The following is a 25,443-nucleotide window of genomic DNA, read 5'->3' on the forward strand; positions in this document are numbered from 1 at the left end:
AGGGTCACAGAGTTGGCAACATCCTGGCATTCTTGTTCTCTTCATCTCCCTTACACTTTTGTTTTTGTTTCCTGGACTGCTTTAAAGCAAATCATGTTCCTTCACCCATAAGTATTTTATTACATGCTTCATTATGTGTCTGTGACAGAAAATGGACTTCTAAAAAACTTAACTACAGTACCATTACCCCCAAATTAACAGACATTGCTTAATTATCATTTGATATACAGCCTAAGCTCAGCTTTTTCTGATTGCCACAAAAATGTCTTTTTCAGTTGTTTTATTCAAATCAGAATCCAAATGCTTTTGGTTGATACTTTGGTTTAAAAAAAATTTTTTTTTAAAGATTCTATTTATTTATTTATTTATTTATTTATTTATTTATTAGAGAGTGAGCGAGAGAGAAACAGCATGAGAGGGGAGAGGGTCAGAGGGAGAAGCAGGCTCCCCGCTGAGCTGGGAGCCCGATGCGGGACTCGATCCCAGGACCCTGGGATCATGACCTGAGCTGAAGGTAGACGCTTAACCAACTGAGCCACCCAGGCGCCCAAAAAAATTTTTTAACGGCTTTAGTGAGATTTAATTCACATACCAACCATACAATTCACCCATTTAAAGTGCACAATTCAGGGGCGCCTGGGTGGCTCAGTTGGTTAAGCTCCTGCCTTCTGCTTAGGTCGCGATCCCAGGGTCCTGGGATCGAGTCCCGCATCGGGCTCCCTGACCAGTGGGGAGTCTGCTTCTCCCTCTGCCCCTCACCCCGCTTGTGCTCTTTCTCACTCTCTCTCTCTCAAATAAAATCTTTAAAAAAAAATAAAGTGCACAACTCAGTGGTTTTTAGTATATTCACAGATTCTTAAATCTCTTAATTTAAAATATTCCCCCCACCAACCTCCCTTTCCCTGTATTATTTATTCATTGAAGAAGCTGTCATTTGTCCTGTAGAAGTTTTCCCATTATGAGATTTGGCTAGCTTCTCACGATGGTATTGTTGACATGTCCCTCTCTTGTCCATATATCCTATAAACTGGGAACTAGGTGTAGAGTCTTAATTAGAGTCAGGATCAGATTTTTTGGCAAGAATAATTCACAGTGCTGTATATATTTTTTACTTTTATATCACAAATTATATATTTTCATAAATTAGTGATGTTAAGATTAACCAGTGGATTCAGGGCACCTGGGTGGCTCAGTTGGTAAAGCGGCTGCCTTCGGCTCAGGTCACGATCTTGGGGTCCTGGAATTGGGTCCCTCATCAGGCTCCGTGCTCAGAAGGGAGTCTGCTTCTCCCTCTTCCTCTGCCCCTCCCCTGACTCATGTGTTCTCTCCCTCTCTCAAGTAAATAAATAAAATCTTTTTTTTTTTTTAAAGGTTTTATTTATTTATTTGACAGAGAGAGACACAGTGAGAGAGGGAACACAAGCAGGGGGAGTGGGAGAAGCAGGCTTCCCACAGAGCAGGGAGCCTGATGTGGGGCTTGATCCCAGGACCCTGTGATCATGACCTGAGACGAAGGCAGATGCTTAACAACTGAGCCACCCAGGCGCCCCTAAAATCTTTTTTTAAAAAAAAGTATTAATCAGTGGATTCACCATTTTATCAGTGGTGCAAAATGGAGACATCTTAATTTTGTCATTTCTTTTACGTTTATTAGCTGTGATTCTTCTCTAAGTAAGAACTTTCTGTCTCATCAGTTATTTGGTAACTTTGAAATAAAGTTCATACCAAAAAGATAGGATTTTTCCAGAATAATAAATTAGTGCCCTTAGCAATCTCTAAAAGTGATCAGTGAGGTTTTGTTTTGTTGTTGTTTTTTTTTTTTCAGTGAGGTTTTTTAAAAATATCATTATGAACTTGTGGGGTTATTTTGTTTGTTTTGTTTTTAAGATTGATTGATTGATTTGAGAGAGAGAGCACAAGTGGGAGGGGGAGAGGGAGAGAGAATCCCAAGCAGATTCCCCACTGAGCACAGAGCCCGACTTGGGGCTCGATCTCACAACCCCTCTAAGACTGTATAGGCAAATTGCTGTGTTTTAAAGTTACTTGACAAAGTTCTCTTTGTGACTTGTTATAAAGTTAGCTTCAGTTGTTTTAGCTTTCATTTTTTTTTTAGCTTTCCTTTTTTTAAGAAACTTATTTTTTTTGCTTTAATTTCTATTTTTTAATTATATAAAATATTTACACAGTTTCAGAGTTAAAATTGAAACAAGATATATTCAGGGAACTATATGGTAGATACATACAATGGAATATTATTCAGCTTTAAAAAGGAAATTCTAATACATACTACAACATGGATGAATTCTTGAAGACATGACATTAAGTGAAATAAACCGAGCACAAAAGGAGACATACAGTATGATTCCATATACAAGGGACCTAGAATAGTTAAATTCATAAGGACAGAATGTGGAACAGTGGCTGCCAGGAGTTGGGGGAAGGGAGGAGTAGGGACGTACTGTTGAACGGGACAGTTTCAGTATGGGATGATGAAGAACCTCTGGACATGGATGGTGGTGATGGCTGGTGGTACAACAGTCTGAAGGTACTTACTGCCACTGAACTGGACGCTTAAAAATGTTTTCAGCTGCAGGCAAGAGATCGTGGCTAAGAATGGCTTAATAGGGGCGCCTGGGTGGCTCAGATGGTTAAGCGTCTGCCTTCGGCTCAGGTCATGATCCCAGGGTTCTGGGATCAAGCCCCACATCGGGCTCCTGACTCAGCGGGGAGTCTGCTTCTTCCTCTCCCTCTGCCTCTCCCACTGCTCATGCTCTCTCTCTCTCTATCTCTGTGTCTCAAATGAATAAATAAAATCTTTAAAAAAAAAAAGAATGGCTTAATAATAAAGGTATTTCAGGGGCACCTGGTGGCTCAGTCAGTTAGGCATCTGCCTTCGGCTCAGGTCATGATCCCGGGCTCCTGGGCTCTCTGCTCAGCGGGGAGTCTGCTCCTCCCCCTGCCCACACACCCCCACATCCCCACCCTGGCTCATGTTTGCTTTCTCTCTCTCTCAAATAAATAAATCTCTTTTAAAAAGGTTAAAATGGCAAGTTTTACGTTATGTATGTTTTACCAAAAACAATTTTATTTATTTATTTATATTTAGTCTAGCTTCTGTCCCTTTGCCCCTATTCTTTCGGGTAACCGTCCTTTTTTGTGTTTTGATTTATCATTCCATTGTTCTTATTTTGAAAACATAAGCAAATACGTAGGCATGTGTATTTCACCCCTTTTGTTAAAAGTAGTGCTTCTGCACCTTGCTTTCTTTTTCTCCCTTATTAATCATTGTAGTATACAGGTATCTTCCTCATTTCTTTTTTACAGCTTCGCATTCTATTACTCCATCGTGTAGGTGTTCCTTATTCATTCAGCCCTGTTGATGGGTGTTCTCATTCCCAGTCCTTTGCTATTAAAATAGAACTGCAGTGAACAGCCTTTTTACAGATGCTTTTTGTGTTTTTGCCATTGTGTCTTCGAGAGAGAGAGTCCTAGAAGTGGGCTTGCTGAGTTGGAGAATAGATGGATTGGTGATTTTTGCTAATTGCTGTGGTCCCCTCCTTAGAATTTGAGGCATTTTGAATTTCCTACAGCAGTGCTTGAGAGTGCATGTTTTGCTATAGCTTCAGAAGCAGAGTTGTCAGAATGTTAGATTTTTACCAGTTTGATAGTTGGGACATATCTCAATTTTAATTTGCATTTGTCTTACAATATGAGATTGGATGTCTGTCTCTTTATGTGCTTTAAGGGCCTTTGCATTTTTTTTCTGTAACTGTTCCTATCTTTTGCCAGTTTTGCTCTTGGGTTGGTGGTCTTTTTCTTTGTATATAAGAGCAAATCCTAGGGCCTTGCCCCCAATCCACTGAGGCAGAAACTTTGAGGAGGGGCCCAGTGATCTATATTTTAACAAGTTCTCTGGGTGATTGGCATGCACACCAAGTTTAGGGACCCGTGTGCTAAACCATCCTTGCTCCTTCCTTTCTAAAATCTTCCAGTTTTGATTAACATGTCATTAGACCGTACAACCCACTTCTCTTGGTTATAGCCATCTACCATGCCCTGGGGCACTCTTTGTTCCTTGAAGATTCCTGCTGTTGGGCATTATTACTCTTCACCAGTCCTGTCATGATTCTAGGTGACTTCAAGATCCACATAGATGCTCCCCCCAGTCCCTTGGCTTTGAAGTTCTTGGACCTCCCTTTCTCCAACGGTCTGGTCTTCCTTCTCTACCTTAGTCATTCTGTGGCCACACCCTGGAGCAGTGCTTTCCAAACTTTATCTTGGTCCACAGTTTAACGAGAATGCCTCTGGTACTTTACTATCAAATATAGTATGTGCTGTTGGCGTCTAGTCTGTACTCTTTCGATTTTTTTTTCTTTGTATATTTGAGAATTTTTTTCAAGAACGTAACTTTTGACCCTCAGTTTCTTTGACATGGGAATGGTAATAATGATGAGAGGATTAGAAAACCCTATACTGTGACGAATATGGGACCTATGGGAATATAAAGTATTTTTATTGATTTTTCCATGATCTTCAGCAGTGGCTAACTGGATCAGCCTGACGTTTAAAGAGAATTATTCCCAGCTCATGCTCAGTTAATGTCTGGGCATTCATATATATTAAGACCATGAATTCTCAGGTTGGCTGTGTATTGGGCATGAGCATGGAATTTGAGGATTAGAAGGACCCTGGCTTTCTCATACTTTATAAGGAGAGGGAACCAGGGACCAGAGATGCTGAGTAACAGCACCAACGGTGGAGTGCAGCTGTCCTGCTCCCCTGTCCAGTTCTCTGCCTTGTCGGTGTGTGCACCTTGGGCAGCTTGCATTTGTGACTCATACTGGTAGTAAAGCAGCACGCCTCCAGCATTCCTGGCAGCCTTGTTCCGGCTGGGAGGAATGCCAGGGCTGGTGGGATTGTTTCCATTAGAGTATTTCCTAAGAAACCTGCACATATTAGCTGTTACCTTTAGATTTGGCAGAAGCACTGCAGATGATTCGGAAATGAGTTTGATTTAGAACTGTTCAGTATTTCTATATGTAATAATATCTAATATTTACTAAGTTCTTGATATGCATTATTTAATCCTTTAGCAACTCTGCATGGTGACCGTTGTCCCTGTATCACTGATGGGGAAATGGAGAGACCTTTGTCAGGGGGGTGTCTTACGCAGGATTGCTGAGGGGTAAGGAGAGGAGCCAGGGTGTGAACCCAGGATGTCAGATCCCAAGCCCTTCGTCACCACACTGTGATAGCCTGGCAACACGATATTCGAATTCTCTGGTGATACCTGCACCCACGTGTGTGTTCAGGTTAGCTTAGAATGAAAATTATCACTACGCAGCAGAAGCACTCTATAATTTAATGGTTTCTACAAGCTCTAATAATTTACTGTAACAGCATGACATCTCAGGGTAAGTTCTTAACTTGTATAGATTCAGCCAATTTTTATTAAAGCCACATATTCTTTGTACATTTTCAAAACATTTTATGATCAGTGTTAAAAAGAAATTAGGATCTCTTTAGTTTGTGTACATCTGACTGAAAGTCGTCTTTTTCTTTTTTAAGATCTTATTTGAGAGAGAGAGAGAGAGGACAAGTGGGGTGGGAGAGGAGGCAGAGAGAGAGGGAGAAGCAGACTCCCCACTGAGCAAGGAACCCAACGTGGGGCTCGATCCCAGGACCCCGGGATCGTGACTTGACCTGAAGGCAGACGCTTAGCTGACTGAGCTGCCCAGGTACCTCCCAAAAGTCTTCTTTAAATGAAACTAATGGGAAACGAAGCCCCTCTTCTAGGCTTAACAGCTATGGTAGAGTGAATAATGACAGTGACATGAACAGGCCTCATCTTCATTCAGGATTACCAGCTATACTGAGGAGTGATTAGAGTATGTAATAACTTCTCTGTCGTTGACATTTCTGTCAGTCCTGTTGTGCATGCTCTTGGAATTGGTTGAGTTTAACACTATAAATACTCTTTTTCCTTTTCAACAGTGTATGACTCCCAACCAGCTGATGACACTATGCACAGCCGGCATTCATAGTAGTAATACTGGGGTTAGAGTAAACGTTGTTAGTATTTTAGGAATCACGGGCAGCGTCCTTGCCAGAGAAGATGGAACACTGGAAACTCTTAAGGTAAAACTATATGCTTCCAATGTAAAACATTAAATCATTAGAAACAGGGGGAAGAGTAACTGTTGGTGTGGGATTTTTAAAAACTTCTATGGACATCAGAAGAAGAAATTCTATCGAGAAGTTGCTTACTAAGGTACATTATTAAAATATGCCCTTTGGGTGCGCCTGGGTGGCTCAGTTGGTTAAGCAACTGCCTTCGGCTCAGGTTATGATCCTGGAGTCCCAGGATCGAGTCCCGCATCGGGCTCCCTGCTCAGCAGGGAGTCTGCTTCTCCCTCTCCCGCTCCCCCCTCTTGTGCTCTGTCTCTCAAATAAATAAATAAAATCTTAAAAAAAAATAAAAAATAAAAAATAAAATAAAATATGCCCTTTGGCTTGATCTGACTATATGAATTAGGTGGGTACTTGAAAAATTGAGTTGCATTTTGCCACTTTATTCCTGAGGTACCTTTTCAGATATAAATTTGTCTTTAGTGAAAGGCCAAGTTCAGAATTGTCCCAGGTGCCTCTGCGTTTGCTGTTGCATAAACTGTGTGCATATTCTCTTCTCCTACTGATGAAGGAACAGCTCACCAGTTGTCTTAGTACACCAGGCTAAAGTGCATTCTGAACAACACTGCACAGTCCGCTCTACTATCACTCTGTAAATTTTAAGCAGCAAACGCCCTAGGAACTCAGCATATTTGCTTCCAGCACTTTATCTCAGCACAGTTGCTCAGGAACTACACTGCTGGAGACACAGCATCACTAGTAACTAAAAGGACCGTGGTAGTAAAATTACCCTTCATTGTGCTAATAATAATGGCTGAAATATTGATTACTAATTAATGGGTAATAAACCGACTATTGGACTTGCTGAGAACTTTACAACAATGACTTTTTTTTTTTAAGATTTTATTTATTTATTTGAGAGAGAATGAGAGAGAGAGAACATATGAGAGGGGATAGGGTCAGAGGGCGAAGCAGACTCCCTGCCGAGCAGGGAGTCCGATGCGGGACTCGATCCAGGGACTCCAGGATCATGACCTGAGCCGAAGTCAGTCACTTAACTAACTGAGCCGCCCAGGCGCCCTTTTTTTTTTTTTTTTTTTTTTTAAAGTAGGCTCCATGCCCAGTGTGGAGCCCGACGTGGGGCTTGAACTCACAACCCTGAGATTAAGACTAGAGCCGAGATCAAGAGTTGAACACTTGGGGCACCTGGGTGGCTCAGTCCATTAAGCAGCCGACTCTTGATTTCAGCTCAGGTCGTGATCTCAGGATGATGAGATCGAGCCCTGCGTTGGGCTCAGCGAAGAGTCTGCTTCTCTCCCTGTCTCTTTCTACCCCTCCCCTGTTGTGTCTCTCTAAAAAAAAAAAAAAAAAAGAATTGGACACTTAGCCGGACTGGGCCACCCAGGGGCCCCAATGACTGATGTTTTTAAGAACCTTATTTTAGGGGTGCCTGGGTGGCTCAGTCGTTAAGCGTCTGCCTTCGGCTCGGGTCATGGTCCCAGGGTCCTGGGATCGAGCCCCACATGGGGCTCCCTGCCCGGCGGGAAGCCTGCTTCTCCCTCTCCCACTCCCACTGCTTGTGTTCCCCGTCTCCTGTCTCTCTCTCCGTCAAAAAAAAAAAAAAAAAATCTTAAGAACCTTATTTTAAAAAGATGATACCTGCATGTAACAAAACATTCACAAAAGTAGACAAGAATACATAATGAAAGACTCATCTCCATTGCTAACTTTCCAGCCCCCCACTTTGACTGTAGAGAGACAGCCACTGTGACTCCTTCTCTATTACTCTAGGGATTTTTGATAAGAAAAGACACATAAGTGAGAGAGAATATCGCTGTGTTGCTGTCTGTGTACACATATACAGATGAGCATGTGCATGTTAAATCCCTTCCTGCCCCTTAAGACTATAATTTCCAAGATCCACTTAGGAGCCGCAAGTTTTTCTCGGGCATAGCATGTGATTTTTAAAATGTTTTTTTGTTTTGTTTTTTGTAAAGATTTTATTTATTCATTTGAGAGAGAGACAGAAAAGAGCAGAAGCAGGTTGAGAGGCAGAGGGAGAGGGAGAAGCAGACTCCCCACCGAGCGGGGAGCCCAACGTGGAGCTCAGTCCCAGGACCCTAGGATCATAACCTGAGCTGAAGGCAGACGCTTAACCGACTGAGCCACCCAGGTGCCCCTAAAATGTTTTTATTTAGTCACATTTCCAAGCAAAGTAGAAAGTACAATGAATTTTGTATACTAGTTAAGCATATTTAACAATCATTAATATTCTATCATATGCACTTCACACAGTTTCTTTGCTGGGTATGTTAAAGTATGTTAAAGTTAAAGCTCAGTATTAAAGACAGCATGGTATTTTGCCCTGTTGATTCAGTATGCATGTCTTAAAAATAGGGACAGTTTTGGGGTACCTAGGCAGCTCAGTCGGTTAAGTGTCAGATTCTTAATTTCGGCTCAGGTCATGGTCTCAGGGTCCTGCGATTGAGCCCCTTGTCAGTCTCCCTGCTCAGTGGGGAGTCTGCTTCTTGCTCTCCCTCTGCCCCTCACCCCCCACTCTGTTTCTCAAATAAATAAATAAATCTTTAAAAAAACCAAGGACAGTTTCTTACATAACCACTATTATCACCCTTATACAATCAATCATCATTGTTAAATGTCTTTTTTTTTAATTTTAATTTTTAATTTTTTAAAAAAGATTTATTTGTGAGAGAGCGAGAGAGAACGCAAGCACTCAAGCAGGGGGAACAGCAGGCAGAGGGAGAAGCAGACTCCCCACTGAGCAGGGAGCCCGATGCAGGACTCGATCCCAGGACCCTGGGATCGTGACCTGAGCTGAAGGCAGACGCTCAACTGACTGAGCCAGCCAGGCACCCCATGTTTTTGGGTTTTTTTTTTGAAGATTTTATTTATTTATTTGAGAGAGAGCACAAGCTGTGGGCTGGGGGGAGGGGAGGACTGGGTGGAGAGGAGCAGAGGGAGAGAGGGAAGCAGACTCCCCACTGAGCAGGGACCCTGACACGGGGCCCCATCCCAGGACCCTGGGATCAAGACCTGAGCCAAAGGCAGACGCTTAACTGGCTGAGCCACCCAGGTGCCCCCTCATTGTTTAATATGTCTTCTGCATGGTCCATCCTCAAGTGTTTCCAGTTGTTCCAAAAACATCTATTTACAGATAGTTTGTTTAAACGAGCATCTAAGTCAAGTCTGCATGTTATGTTTGCTTTTGGATTGTCTAAGCTTTTCTCAATCTAGAAACTTCTCTCCCTAGCACTACCTCCCACCACCTGTTTTTTTTTTCCTCCCTCCCTCCCTCCTTCCCTCCCTCCCTCCCTGCCTGCCTTCCTGCCTGCCTGCCTGCCTGCCTGCCTTCCTGCCTGCCTTCCTGCCTTCCTGCCTTCCTGCTTTCCTGCCTTCCTTCCTTCCTTCCTAGCTCTATGCCCAGCATGGGGCTTGAACTCATGACTCTGAGATCAGGAGTCACGTGCTCCACCGATTGAGCCAGCTGGGCACCTCTGCTACCAACTGTTTTTTCCTCAACTCCTGGGGGTGGTTGTCTCACAGTATCCAACCCTCTGGATTTGTCTGATTGCTTCCTTGTGGTGTTAAGCTTGTTCCTTTATCCTCTGTATTTTCTGCAAACTGGAGGTTAGATCTAAAGGCTGGATCAGATTCAGATTCAGGTTAATTTTTTTAATAAGACTACTTCATAGGTGATAGTATGTGCTTCGTATTTTATTATAAGTTATTAACTCTAAATACTATCCTAGATGTTATCTAGAGTACTTAAATTCAGATAATAGAGGTCCAGAGCGGGTAATGGACTTTCTAAGGGTCAGCCTGTTATTTATGTCACAGCTGGAGTTTGGACTCGCTGTTCTTAGCATTTCCACTCTCCCACCGATAATACCAGATGTGCACATCACCCTTAAGACATAAAGGGTGGAGCAGGACAGCCAAAACAAAGTAAGTTCACTCTTGAACAGTTCCTCACAGATTGGGAATGGCCTGTTCATTAGCTAGCTAATCATCACAGGGTGGATGGGTGTTAAAGATCATCACAGGGAATCAGAAAGAGATTAAGTGTTCTTTGTTTTTTTAATTGTCCTAGAGTGTTTTTCATATAATTTTATTTTTTCATATAACTTTAAAAGCATATTTTTTTTGTTGCAGATATACATCTGTATTTTGACACCACAGGGAAAGCCTTTTTGAGGGAGATAGAGGGGAAATTTTAATTTCCAAAGCCAATCTTTCATATATCATTTATGAATTTTAATTGATTTTATTTAGGAATATAAACTCTAATATAATTTATTTATCTTGTTGATATTATACTTGGTGTATTGATAAATATATGTGAAGTCTTTAATCTTTAGTTCTTTCAAAGTTTTTTTTTTTTTTTTTTTTAAGATTTCATTTATTTATTTGACAGAGAGACACAGCAAGAGAAAGAGCACGAGCAGGGGGAGTGGGAAAAGGAGAAGCAGGCTTCCCCCTAAGCAGGGAGCCCGATGCGGGGCTCAATCCCAGGACCCTGGGATCACGACCTGAGCCGAAGGCGTCTGACGTTTAACGACTGAGTCACCCAGGCGCCCCTAGTTCTTTCAGAGTTTTAATTTGTCTCTGGCATTTCTAAATTTTAAAATACCATGTGTGAATTGTTGCCACATTTAAAGTTAGTACTTATTTTGGAAACTGATGTTAGAATATTGGACATAACAGTGTGCCTTGTTGTCTCCAGACCATTGGGTGCTTTCTGCTTGAAGTTGCCACCAAAGATCCCTCTCTTGTGGTGGCAGGAGAAGCCTTGGATGCTCTCTTCGATGTTTTTGCAGATGGTAAAGAAGCTGAAAGGGCCTCAGTTCAGATTAAATTGTTATCTGCTCTGAAGGAATTCCAGCCAGTCTTCAAAATGAAGGTATGTAGCTGTTTTGTGCGTAAATGCTTAGGTCTCACCATCCTCCAAGAAGGGGGGCCTGTAGTTTCCTCCATGCAATCTCTGTGATTCATAGAGCGCTTCATCCCCAGAACTGAAGAATGCTTGTTGGCTGAGTCAGAGCTCAGGCCTTTCTGTTGAATCACTGTGACTTGGGCCAGAATGGTGTGGGCACGGTCCCCTTTCTAGAAGAGTTCAGTAATGCTCACAGTGCTTGTGGAGAAGCACTGCAGTCTGTGGCCTACAAAGCACTTTCGTATACGTTGTGAATTTATTTTATGTCGTTACAGCTAATACATTACAACTTGGTTTCAGTGTTATGAATATTTCCCTTTGGTGCTCTGAAAAAAAGGGCAAACTCCAGGCTGGTCTCTGTCGGAGAATGTAGCTCCCTTCATTTACCCTTTTATTTATTTTTTTGTTTCACCAGAATAATCAAAGCTAACTTTGAGTCAAAAAGTAATTTTCAGTAACTTGGTGGCCAGGGGAAGGCACCAGGAATTTTAAAAACAGCCTTGAATCCTATGTCTATAAGTTTACCATTCTCCAATTATCTAAACCTCCATTTCTAGGGGCGCCCAGCTGGCTCAGTCAGTGGAGAATATGACTCTTGATCTCAGGGTCATGAGTTTAAGCCCCATGTTGGGCATAGAGTTTACTTAAAAAACAAACCAACAAACAAAATTTCCATTTCTAAATTATGTCATTTTGAGAAATAAAAATGTTTGTATTTTTTGCTTTTAGATTTCAAATTAAACATTTGTTTTTAAATCTTTGCCAAGAAAATAGAGGTTTGGATGAAAACTTAGCTTACTTCTGTTGTTTTCCAATATGTATGTTTTGTTTTTGTTTTTTTTTATTTTAGAGAGAGAGAGAGAGAGCACAGGGGGAGGAGCAGAGGGAGACAGACAAGCCGACTCTGCTGAGTGCGGAGCTGGACACGGGCCTCAATCTCAAAACCCTGAGCTGAAACCAAGAGTTGGAAGCTTAGCTGACTGAGCCACCCAGGCGCCCCCAATATGTATTTCTTTTATCTAACAAGCTTCTAATGCAGAATTGATTTCTCAAGGAGAGAACTCTGTGATAATTTTTTAGGAGAATATGATTGTATGTCTAGTAACTTAAATTTTCTGAAGTTTTTTTTAAGGACGAAATAATTTTCTTTAGAAAACTAGCAACACAAACCATAAACATTCCATGTCGTAGTTACATCTAAAGTCAGTGTTGGTTTAAGGACATCAGTATTGGTTTGTTTTTAACGTTTTCATGTTTGGGCATCTTATATTTAAAAAATGTAATCATAGTGGCTGATCTTTATGGAGTTAAGATTCACCAATAGGTAACTTAAGTCTAGGGTAAACAATTGAACAGTTTACCCTTAATTACGCTTTGTTCAAGCCTGTAGGTTTTTTTTTTTTTTTAATTGACATACAGTTGACATATTACATTATATTAGTTTTAGTGGTTCATAGTGATTTGATACATGTACGTATTGGGAAATAATTACTACAGTAAGTTTAGTTAAATCCATTACCACACAGAGTTGGAAATTTTTTTTCTTGTGATAAGAACTTTTAAGCTCTACTCTCGTAGTAATTTCCAAATATACAATCAGAGTCACCATGCTGAACATTACATTCCCATGACCTATTTAGCTTATAATTGGAACTTTGTGCCTTTTGACTCTCTGTTCATCCATGTTTGTCTGTTCTTTAAGAAGTGAGAGGTTTTATTCACTTTATTTTCTGTCTCCTTGGTAACCAAATTGAGTGACGTTTCTCCATGTAAAGACAGACGTGCATTAGTATTTCCCCCCTTTGTTATCCAAAAGGTAGCCTAATATATTCACAATCCTGTACTTAGTGTGTTTTCTCTTAACACTATCTCCTAGAGATATTTCCATACCAGTACGTGGTGGGTATCCACAGTGTTCTTAAAGGGTGCAGGCAGGCCCTTGGAACATCTGAAAAAGGAGTCTGCACGGTAAGGAGAAAATATGCCCTATTTCTCTGCAGCTGCAGGGAAAGCAGATATAGTTGAGAATTCAGCCTGCAGAAGCAAGTGTTCGGAGAGGAGTTATGTAAACTATGAACCAGCAAAACAACCCCTAACCACTGGGAGGGCTGTTCTGATTGATTTGCCTACTTACTATGCATTGCTATGGTAATGATGTTTCATTAAGTGTTTTTCTTTTCTCAAAGGTCTAAAGCCCTAATGAAATTTCTTTGTTAGCCAGAAGGGCAGCTTGTAGTTTTTCATATGTTCTTCTGTGAATGAAGCCACAATTGCATTAGAGACTGTCAGGTATATATTTAGCCCCAAGTTGTATTTCAATATGATACAATGCATTTTACTGAAGAACTTCTCCAGGGCACTGGCTCTCAGGAATGCCCTGTGATCAGCAGCATCAGAATCACCTGGTAACTTGTTACAAATGCAAATGCCCAGGCCCAACTCCAGACCTACTGAAAATCAGAAATGGTGGATGGGCCCTGTTTTTTAACAAGCTTTCCAGAGATGATACTGTTGCTAAAATCTGAGAACCGCTGCTCTAGACTAGAGGTGAAGTCTAGTTCACATAGCATAAAACTTACTGTTTTAAAGTCTACAATTCAGCCGTTCTTGGAACGATCATTTTTAAAAGGTGCATAATCTTAATTTATCTTTAGGGCTCACACTCTGTATTCTTTTACCTTGGAAAGCGAAAATCTTTCACCAAATTCTGGCAGCTCTTTGTTCTGAAAAGAATACACCCCAAATCAAATGCTTTCTTATCTAAAGGAATTAGTAATGTATACCAAATCACGTATGATTTTTTGGCAGATACGAAAAGAAGGGAGAGGTAAATACAGTCCAGATCAGCTGTGTGTTCTCGACAATGTGAAGATGAATTTGAGAAGGTTTGTCGCTTATCAAGAAACTGTTGAGAAAAGACTGACTACTTGAACCATTGAAAGAGAGACCAGTTCTCGCCCCAAGTGTTCAATGCTAAAGAGTACTAAAGTATTTCCTTGGAGTGTATGTGTTTCTAAAAGTCATTTTTTAAATCCCCATATCCTGTACATTCATTTGAAGTTTATAAAAACTTCAAAACCTCTCAGAAACTCTTTTAAGCCGTGGGATCTCTGTGGCATTTCTAGTATTCTCTAAATTATGTTTCCAGCATGTTTTAATCACTGGAAACATGAAGAGTGGAAGAGTAGAAACAGAAAGGAATCTCAGGTGGTTCTTCGTGAGCAGCAAAGAACCTCCCAAACAATCATGTTTTCCTTGAATTTTGCAGGAAAGGAAAATCCAAAGCATTGCTTGGATGCTCTTTTAAGCAAGTATCATTTTATACGTGTTGCCAAAGCTAGCAAGCATCATTTTATATTAGCTAAATCTCTAAACTGAAATATGAAGACAAGCTTTATTAAAGTTTTTTGGTATGAAGTATACCAATTACATTTCCCCTTTGTGCAGAAGTGAATGAGTTGAGTTTGTATTCCACTATTTAGTAGAATATTCTGAGGAATTCGTGAGGTCATTGTCAGCCTCTGTACAAACGGAGCTGATCACTTACTGCTTTGTAACAGCACTCCGTGTTTAATTTGATATGGAATCAGAATTAGAAGGAAATATTTTTTAATAAATAACTTTTTAATTGCAAGCTTTGTGTCTTACAAAGTCTTTTTAAAAATCCCAGATAGCCCTGTTCTGGGTTTTTCACTTGGTAACGGATATAGCTTTGACTATATGGGAGATATTAAAAACAAGACTGACAGCAAGAATCTCCAGCATTACTCTCAATGTCCTTGCATTAATAGGGTGACAGCTGGAGCGAGGGGTGGGGGGGTTTCGGTCCCTCTTGGTGGGGGGGGGGGGGGGGGGGGGGGGGGGGGGAGCCTGGACCAGCTCCATTGTCCATGCATTTGCTTGATCGGAAGAGTTGTCAATGAAGATTTTCAAATCTTCCCACAGTTGATTCCAGTTGTCCTGTTAAAAGGCCCAATACCCAGACCTTTCTCGTCTAGTTAACATCCATCACCTCACACAGTTAAGTGTTTTTTTCTTGTGATGAGAACTTTCAAGATTTACTCTCTTAAGTAACTTTCAAATATACAATACAGTATTGCTGTCTTCACCATGCTGTATATTACATCTCTTACTTCTTATAACTGAAAGTTTGTGTCTTTCGTCTCCTTTTCCCCATATTGCCTTCTCCCCCACCAACCCCCAACATGCACCTCAGGCAACCACCAGTATGTTCTTTGTGTCTATGAGCTTGGTTTTTTTGTTGTTGTTGTTGATTCCCTGTATATGTGAGATCATACACAATTTGATTTTCTCTAACTTATTTCACTTAGCATAATGTCCTCAAGGTCTGTACATATTGTCGCAAATAGCAGGATTTCCTTCTGTCTCTTTGTTGCTGAATAGTGTTCCATTGTGTGTGTGTGTATGTGTGTACGTGTGTGTGTGTGTACAGACACTGTTTACTCTTTATTCATCCATCGATGGGCACTTAGGTGGTTTCTGTGTCTTGGCTATCATAAATGCTGCGATGAACATGAGGGGTGCAGGTATATTTTTGAGGTAGTGTTTTAGTTTCCTTTGGATATATACGCAGAAGCAGAATTGCTGGGTCATATGGTAGTTCTGTTTTTAATTTTTGAGGAATGTCCATATTGTTTTCATCACTGGCTGCACCAACTTACATTCCCACCAACAGTGCTGAAGGGTTTTCTTTTCTCCACATCCTCGCCAACACTTGTTATCTCTTGTCTTTTTGATAATAGTGTTTCTTGCTAGGTGCGAAGTGGTATCTCGTGGTTTTGAGAGAAGGATTCTTCCAATGAAGAAAAGTTTCAGAGTTCTCCCTGCTTCAGATTTTTAGAGAATAGAATTGTTTTCAAGAAGAATAAAATTTCCGGTTTTAGCACAGGGCTAGTAGGCTCTTGATACAATATTTGTTGAATGAATAAATGTTAGCGAGTTTCTGTTTCATTAAGCAGCCTCTAGAGCAGTTGTTGAATTCAGAATCGTCCTATAGAATAGTAGAAGGTGAATTCTTACACTGCAAATGTGCCATCCAGGGGCGCCTGGGTGCCTCAGTTAGTTAAACATCCAACTCTTGATTTTGACTCAGGTCGTGATCTCAAGAGTTGTGGGATCAGGCCCTGCATCGTGATCGTGATCTGCACTGGGATGGAGCCTGCTTAAGATTCTCTTTCTCCCTCTACCTCTGCCCCTCCCCCTGCCTACTCCCTTAAAAAAAAAAAGAAGAAGAAGAAAATATGCTATCCAGAAATCCAGAAATTTTAGACTTTGAGGCATTGATAGTTTGGCTTATATTGCTACATTTAATTTTGCTATTCAAACAACAGGGAAAGATAGGAAAAGATTAAATATACTTTATGACTCTGTTTACATAATAGCTCAGTAGATCATGCGAATATTATTCATGGCATGTACAATAGAAACTTTTTTTCCTGTAAGAATGTAGGGAAAAAATCTTTAAAATGTATTTATTTGGGGGCACCTGGGTGGCTCAGTCGGTTAAGCATCTGCCTTCAGCTCAGGTCCTGATCCCAGGGTCTTGGGATCGAGCCCCGCATTGGGCTCTCTGCTCTATTTTAAGTGTTGGAAGTATGAACTCATGTGAGATCCTTTGTTTTAGGAGATATTTTTAAGTATTCAACCTACCATGGCGTATTTGCCCAAGGAAATAAAAATCACTGCTTTACTTCTCATTTTTTAAACTTTTTTTTGTGGAGGGGGCTACTCATTTTATTTTAAGATAGAATTGACTTTTTTTTTTTAAGATTTTATTTATTTATTTGACAGAGAGAGAGACAGTGAGAGAGGGAACACAAGCAGGGGGAGTGGGAGAGGGAGAAGCAGGCTTCCCGCAGAGCAGGGAGCCCGATGTAGGGCTCGATCCCAGGACCCCTGGATCATGACCCGAGCTGAAGGCAGACGCTTAACGACTGAGCCACCCAGGCGCCCCATGATAGAATTGATTTTGAAATATCAGTCATTTAATTACATTTCCTTATTTGCAATTTTATCTTTTGCTTTTATTTAGCCTTTCAAAGAAATACCTTTGAGTTGTCAAGATAGGGAAGGGTCCTTATCTCTTCAGCAGTCCTGTTCACTCAGTTCTGTTGTAGGCTTGCTTCCTGCCTTTTTAAAATTGCATGGACCAGTATTTGATTGTATTTAACCAATATGTAGAACATGAGCAGTTTTAGAACTCACTTCACAATATCCAGAAATTCTTTCTTTTCAGCAACAATAGTAAAATTGCTCTATAGTATTTTAAACATCCACTTTTGGCAGAAGACTCCCTTTCTCTGCCATTTTATTTTTATAAAATATGGATTTCTCGTACCTATCTAATCCATACAATCTGTCCCCTCCGAAAGAATGTCTGTCATCATCTCTTACTGCTTCGAAATAAGTCTTCTAAGTAGACTGTGATACCAATAGTGTCTGTTACCAAAGAAAGTCTTGGTTTTTTGGATGATTCTGCCAAAGGACTTAGAATGGTGTGGAACCAAACACATGTCAAGGGTCAGTTTGCATATTTGTGGTGGCATCGAGAGGCCTGTGGCCAAATGGTGTCTTCATTTTGGGGGCAGCTTCTTCTTAGACCATTCCTGTGGCTGCCCTGGGTCCCTGGTGCCCTGTGTCTGCCATTTCCTGTCCACTTGCAGAACCTGATCCTCCTCCCCTCTCTTCAATTTTGTGACCTTCCCTAGAATTTTGTAATAAACTTTATTTTTTGATAGCCACGATGAGTTTTTGCTGGTTATAGCTGAAAAATCCCTGATTAATACTGTATCTTTCTAGAAGTTTTTCTGGACTTACCCATCTAAACATATATGAATACACTGTATCTATACTGGGAACATCATGTTCTATAACTTGGATTTTTTTCTTTAACAGTAATTTATGGATATATTGTTACGTCAGAATCATGGTTAGGTCTTAACGGTAGATGTTTCTTCTTATAAAATGAAAAAGTACTTCATTTCTACTGGATATTCTGTTCGATCTTAGTTTGATAGGTTGGGGTAAAGTTTGCTTTTCTCAGCTGGTTCCATTTTTTTTTTTTTAAGATTTATTTATTTATTTTAGAGAGAGCAAGAGAAAGTGCTTGAGTGGGGGGAAGGGCAAAAGGAAAGGGGGAGAGAGAGTCTCCAGCAGACTCCCCACTGAGCGTGGAACCTGATGTGGGGCTCCATCTCACAACCCTGAGATGACCTGAGCCTGAAACCAAGAGTCAGACGCTTAACCGGCTGAGCCACCCAGGCGCCCCTACAGCATTTTTAAACGTTCTTTGGAGTCTTCCAGTGGTTTGGAGAATAGAATCTTCTCATTTGTTGAACCTAATCCCGAACTTGTATAAAAAATAGACCCATAGAAGCTATAGGATGAGCACCAAAGTTTTTTAAAAATCCAGTACTTGTTTTACAGTAGTAATTCTTACCCTTTTCAGGTCATTAATTTTACTGAGAATCATAGACTCCTCAACTAAATGCACCGCATTCGTTATCTTTTGTGTAACAAATTACCTCAAAACTGGTAGTTTAAAATAACAAAATTTATTTTCTCTCAGTTTCTTTGGGTCAGGAATTGAGGAGCAGCTTAACTGGGTGGTTCTTCCTCAGGGTCTTACAAGGTTGCAGTAAAGATGTTGGCCACGGTTGCAGTCAACTGAAGTCTTGACTGGGGCTGGAAGACTTCTTCCAAGGTGGCTCGTTCACATGGCTGTTGGCAGGAGGCCTCTGTTCCTCACTGTGAGTGTCATCATGACATAGCACCTGGCTGCCCCCAGAGTCAGTATCCGAGAGAGAGAGAGGAGAAAACTAGTTTCAGAAGTGACGCACCATCAGTTCTGCCACATTTTATTTGTTGTAAGTCACTGAGTCCAGTGCACACTCAGATGGAGGAAAATTAAGTTCCACTTCTTGAAGGGTGGGGTATCAAATAATTGGTGGACATATATACATATATGTATATAATTTTTTTTTTTTTTTTTTGAGATTTTAAATAGTCTCTACACCCAATGTGGGGCTTGAACTTAGAATTCCAAGATCAAGAGTTGCATGCTCCGGGCACCTGGGTGGTTCAGTCGGTTAAGCGTCTGCCTTTAGCTTGGGTCATGATCCCAGAGTCCCAGGATCGAGCCCCGTGTCAGGCTCCCTGCTCAGTGGGGAGTCTGCTTCTCCCTCTGCCCCTCACCCCACTAGTGCGCTCTCTCTCTCTCAAATAAATAAAATATTTAAAGAAAAAAAAAAGCTGCATGCTCTACCAACTGAGCCAACCAGGCGCCCTGGTAGATATTTTGAAACCACCACATCTGCATACCTGCATTGGAGTTCACAATGTTTATGGATTTTTTTTTATTTATGCTTGGATATCAGGTTGAGAATTGCAATTTTGTATTGCATTGGTTACTCTTCAAGCTTTGAGTCAGAAAGTATTCTGAGCAATTCTAGATGCAGTTGTTTCTTAATGTGTTTATTCACTCAACATTTATTTATTATACAAATATTGCCCCCATGTTATTTTTTCTTCACAATGGAGTGGAAGTAGTCTTTTTGAAACATGAACTTACTCAAGTTTCTTCCTTGCTTTTATGCTCAATCACTTCAATGGTTCCCATTACCCACAAGCTATAAAGTTTAAAATCCTCACCATATCCTGCAAGTAGCATGACCCCTGGCCTAGGTTTGCCTGATAGAGTCCAAATTTGTGCCTGTTGGCCCAGCATAATTATCGACAGGAGTCTGACTGCCAAGACGACCCTGGATGAATATCAAAATGAATTGATGGGATAGTGTGAGATCCGGGATTGGGTGTGGGACCAGGATAGAAACAGCTATAATGAACAAAACAGACAACTGACCAAGGTGAATTTGCAAAGTGGACTAGATAACAGCGATTTATCAATGTTCAAGTCCCTGATTCGATCACTATTTATGGACGAGAATATCCTTGTAAAGGGACAGGAGGTCTCTGACTTCCTCTCCAATGATTCAGGGGAAAAAAAAATTTATATAAACAGAGAGAAAGAATAATAAAGCAAATAAGACAAAAGGTAAATAAGTAGTAAATTGGGAAAGGGTACATGGGACTTCTCTGAACTATTTTTGTAACTTCTCATTGTTTGAAATGATATGAAAATGAAAACGTAGGAAACTAATATGTAAAAGGCTGAAAAAGCAAGTGCTCCAGTATCGACATTAAATGATGTGGTTATCCAACCCACGACTCCTTATGTCGTCTGGTTCTGCTTGGCCCTCTGGTCTCCCACTCTGTTCTCTGCCTCACTCAGTAAGCGTCACCCATTCTGCCCTTTATTCAGTGGCTTGAGCGTGCCCTGCTCCTTTGCATCACATGCATGTGCATACCCATTGCTGGGCTTCTTTTCCTATTTCATCTAGTTAACTCCGAGTCATCCTTCAAAACTCAGTTCAGGGGTATGTGGCTGGCTCAGTCAGTAGAGCATGAGACTCTTGATCTTGGAGTTGTGGGTTGGAACCCCATGTTGGGTGTAGAGATTACTTAAAAATAAAATCTTTAAAAAAAAAAAATTCAATCAGTAATTCCCACAGGGAAACTTTCTCTAACCATTTAGACAAGATCAGGGGTCAGTGTTCTAGACACTTAAGAGCATCTTGTATCATATATTTACCCTTTCTTCATATATAGCACTTGATTCTTGATCAGATTTATTGAAGCTCCTGTGTGCTGGGCATTCTGCTAGCTATTGAGGACACCAAGGTAAGCAAATACAGTCCTTGTCTTATAGAGCTTAGGGGCTAGTAGGAGACAGATAGAATCTATGTAAAATTACAAGTGACAAGTGCTAAAAAGAGGGTACGTGAAGCTATGAGGCCACACTGGAGACCAGGAAAGACCTCCTGGAGAAGTGATAGAAGCAGTTAACGGGGGGACGAAGCAGGGAGAATTGTTTCCAGAGGGAGGAAACAGCATATACAAAGATCCCGGGGCCAGAGAGAGTGAGACAAGGATGAGGGGCCAGTAGAAGCTCCCGTGTGGTAGGTGTTCATTGTAAGGTGTGACCAGTGAGACAGGTGGGGGCCTGACCGCCAGGGTTTTTAAGATGTTACATCTTTATCCTACAAGCAATGGGAAAATGAAGTCCCTCAAATATTTTTTAACAGAGAGGAATAGGAGGGATGATATGATCAGACTAAAATTTTGGAAACCTCTGCTCTGGCTGCGGTGTGAAGAAAAGATTAGAGGTGAGCCAGAGGAGAAGCAGGTGGATCAGCCAGGAGGTTACTGGGGTGGTTTGGGAGATCGATGGTGTTGGTTCTGATCAGTGTGGTGTTGATGCAGTAGAAAGATACAACAGCAGGTGGTAATGGATTAGACACAAGGGGGAAAACAGCAAGATGGAGGGAAGCGTCAGGGTTGAGTCAGGTTTCTGGCTTACATAACTTGTTGGATGGTGTTAACCATTTACCAAAATAGGAAACACCAGAGGAGGAGCAGGCTGGGGGAAAACCGATGAGTTTTTGATTTAAGTATCAGAGAAGATGTTTTTGAGTGCAAACAACAGAAAATGGGGATCCACTGTCTTAGATTGTAATGAACTTACTAGTTCACATAAAATCCGATGAGAGGGCTGGTTGATTCAGCAGCTCATTAGCATCATCAAATATCCAGTCTCTTCCCACATTTTTGCTTTGCCTTCTTCAGCACAGGGGCTATAGCTCCCTTTTGTGGTTGGAAGACGTCTAGAGACATTAGGGTCCAGAGCCAGAAAGGGGACTTTCTCCTCATTGTGTGTGTGTGTCTCTTTTTGAAAAGATTTATTATTTGCGGGGTACCTGGGTGGCTCAGTTGGTTAAGCATCTGCCTTCGGCTCGGGTCATGATCCCAGGGTCCTGGGATCGAGCCCCGCATCGGGCTCCCTGCTTGGCGGGAAGCCTGCTTCTCCCTCTCCCACTCCCCCTGCTTGTGTTCCTTCTCTCGCTGTCTCTCTCTCTCTCTGTCAATTAAATAAATTTAAAAATCTTTAAAAAAAAAAAGATTATTTGCTTGAGAGAGGGAGAGCACGAGTGGGGTGGGGGGAGTGGCAGAGGGAGAGGGAGAAGCAGACTCCCTGCTGAGCAGGGAGCCCCACATGGGGCTCGATCCCAGGACCCTGGGATCATCACCTGAGCTGAAGGCAGACGCTTAGCCAACAGAGCCACCCAGGCGCCCTCCTCTTCTGTCTCTTTAGGAGCTGAATACCTCTCCAGAAGCCCTCACAGCAGATCTCTCTGTATCAGTCATAGTATTTTATGTTATATGTTGAAACAATCTGAATGACCACGTGGCTTAACATAATAAAAATTTATTTCCCACTCACATCACAGTTCCATGCAAGTTGGGTGGCTCTCTCGAGGATCTAGGATACTTCTTTTACATGCTTCCATGATATTGGAGTCCAGTCCTTTTAGCCTTATGGGTGAGTAGAAGAGTGACCCAAGGATCTCACTTGAAATTTTAGGACCAAGCTCCGAAGTGGCAACTCTTATTTCTGCCCACATTCCATTGGCCAACACTAGTTCCCCACCCCACTCTTAACAGCAGAAGAGGCTGAGAAATGTCACCTTAGTCTGTGCCCCAAAAGAGGAGCCGGGATTGGTCAGCATGCAGTCAGTCTGCTGTATCAGCACATTATCAGCAGCCAGAAATGGGTCAAATACCTTACTTCTACCACTGTGATAAGGGGGATAGAATTACCGTGATTGGCTTATATTGATCAGATCTGTGTGAATCTAGACTTCCCTCCTATACTTCAGTCATAACATATTGCAACAGATTGAATGCAGAAACTTCTACTGTAGCCAGTCTTTCAGCCACGGGTGGGAGGGAACCACCCCCTTCATTGGATTTTTTATGAGATAAAAAAAGTCATTATGGTTTAAACCAGTTGATTCACATTTTCTGCTACTTGTACAGAATGGACCTGGAAACCGTATGACCCTCTTAATAGATGCAGAAAAAGCATTCGACAAAAAGGCTAACACTCTTAGCAAACTAGGAATAGAAGGAGATTTTTTCAACCTTTTGAAGAACATCTACAAAAAACCTACAGCCAACATCGTACTTAATGGTGAAAGACTGAATTATTTTTGCCTAAGATCAGAAGCATGGCAAGGATTTCCACTCTGACTACTTTAATCCAGTATCATATTGGAAATCCTAACCAATGAAATAAAGCAAAAAATAAAAAAATTTTAAAAAAAGTAAGTAAAAGACATATGTACCAGAAAGGAAGAAATGAGACTGCCTTTATTTGCAGTTGACACGTATGTAGAAAGTCCTTAAAAGCATACAAAAAGGGGTGCCTGGGTGGCTCAGTCTTTAAGCATCTGCCTTCAGCTCAGGTCATGATCCCAGGGTCCTGGGATCGAGCCCCTCATTGAGCTCCCTGCTCGGCGGGAAGCCTGCTTCTCCCTCTCTCACTCCCCCTGCTTGTGTTCCCTCTCTCACTGTCTCTCTCTCTGTCAAATAAATAAAATCTTTAAAAAAAAAAAACATACAAAAAGGCTACCAGAATTAGTGGATTTAGGGGCGCCTGGGTGGCTCAGGAGGTTGAGCATATGCCTTCTGCTCGGGTCATGATCCCAGGACCCTGGGATCGAGCTCCATGTCGGGCTCTGTGCTCAGCGGGGAGCCTGTTTCTCCCTCTCCTGCCACTCTGCCTGCTTGTGCTCTCTCTCTTTCAAATAAATGAGTAAAATCTTTAAAAAAAAAAAAAGAATTGGTAAATTTAGCAAGATCACAGGATTCAGGATCAATATACCAAAGTCAGTTGTATTTCTATATATTAGCAATGAAGAAGCCAAAAAGAAGTTCAGATAACCATCGTATTTATGTTAGCATCCAAAAATGTACGTAGGAATAAATTTATAGAAGATATACAGTATAGGGGTGCCTGGGTGGCTTAGTTGGTTAAGCAGCTGGTTCTTGATTTCTTGATTTTGGCTCAGGTCATGATCTCAAGAGTCCTGGGATCAGCCCCCCCACTGCCCCCAACCTGGTCTTGGGCTCCATGGTCAGCAGGGAGTCTGCTTCAGGATTCTTTCTCTCTCTTTGCTCCCCCCCCGACTTTCTAAAATAAATAAATCTTAAAAAGATATATAGTACATGTACATTGAAAACTACAAAACATTGTTGAGAGAAATTAAAACCTACATGAATGGAGAAATACACCATGCACATGGAGTGGAAGATGATGACATTTCTCCCCACATTGGTCTATAGATTCAAGGCAATCCCAATCAAAATCTCAGCAAGCTTTTCTGTAGAAATTGACAAGCTGAGTCTAAAACTTACGTGGAAATGCAAAGGATTTAGCATATCCAAAACAGCTTTTTAAAAAATTTTATTTATTTATTTATTTATTATTTTTAAAATTTTATTTATTTATTTTTAAGATTGTAGTTATTTGTCAGAAAGAGAGAGAGAAAGAAAGCCCAAGCAGGGGGAGTGGCAGGCAAAGGGAGAAGCGGGCTCCTTGCAGGACTTGATCCCAGGACTCTGGGATCATGACCTGAACCAAAGGCAGACAGACGCTTAACCGACTAAGCCACCCAGGCATCCCTAAAACAGCTTTTTTTAAAAAAAAAAATTTTATTTATTTATTTGACAGAGAGAGACACAGCAGGAGAGGGAACACAAGCAGGGAGAGTGGGAGAGAGAAGCAGGCTTCCTGTGGAGCAGAGAGCCCGATGCGGGGCTCGATCCCAGGACCCTGGGATCATGACCTGAGCTGAAGGCAGACGCTTAACCACTGAGCCACACAGGCGCCCCACCAAAATAGCTTTCTAAAACGTGAACAAATTTGGAGAACTTACACTACCTGATTTTAAGACTTACTGTAAAACTTTAGTGATTGGGGTGCCTGAGTGGCTCAGTTGGTTAAGCGACTGCCTTCAGCTCAGGTCATGATCCTGGAGTCCCGGGATCGAGTCCCACATCGGGCTCCCTGCTCAACAGGAAGTCTGCTTCTCCCTCTGACGCTCCCCCATCTCATGCTCTCTCTGTCTCTATCTCATTCTCTCTCTCAAATAAATAAATAAATAAATCTTTAAAAAAAAAAAAAAACTTTAGTGATTGAGGCAAGACATAGAGATCAGAAGAACAAAATTGAAAGTCCAGAAATAGACCCATAATTATATGGCAAATTGCTTTTCCACTAAGGTGCCAAATTAATAAAGAAATAATGGTCTTTTTATTAAACGTGCTAGAATAACATATCTATATGGAAAGAGATATGTTCAAGAGTGAATGTTTAATAAAATTTATTATTTTTACTAATTCATCAAGTGCATTTTAAAAAATTTTCAGTATACTTAGCA

The 25,443-nt window shown here is 41.3% G+C and overlaps 1 protein-coding gene across 4 annotated transcripts in view; it reads left to right on the forward strand.

Annotated features, from left to right (window-relative positions):
• The window catches only part of HEATR3 (HEAT repeat containing 3), a 40,285-nt gene extending 25,605 nt beyond the window's left edge, over window positions 1–14,680 (forward strand). For 3 of the 4 annotated variants that reach the window (XM_021705826.2, XM_044922183.1, XM_021705828.1), the window contains 3 exons: window positions 5,995–6,138; window positions 10,874–11,050; window positions 13,892–14,680. In XM_021705826.2, coding sequence (XP_021561501.1) covers window positions 5,995–6,138; window positions 10,874–11,050; window positions 13,892–14,014 — 444 coding nt within the window. In that variant the 3' untranslated portion in view covers window positions 14,015–14,680. The remainder of the gene's footprint in view (window positions 1–5,994; window positions 6,139–10,873; window positions 11,051–13,891) is intronic. The other variant, XM_021705827.2, reaches the window with a different exon arrangement.
• Window positions 14,681–25,443: the final 10,763 nt, after the last annotated feature.

The sequence above is a fragment of the Neomonachus schauinslandi genome, chromosome 16, assembly GCF_002201575.2.
Source record: "Neomonachus schauinslandi chromosome 16, ASM220157v2, whole genome shotgun sequence".
Lineage (NCBI taxonomy): Eukaryota > Metazoa > Chordata > Mammalia > Carnivora > Phocidae > Neomonachus > Neomonachus schauinslandi.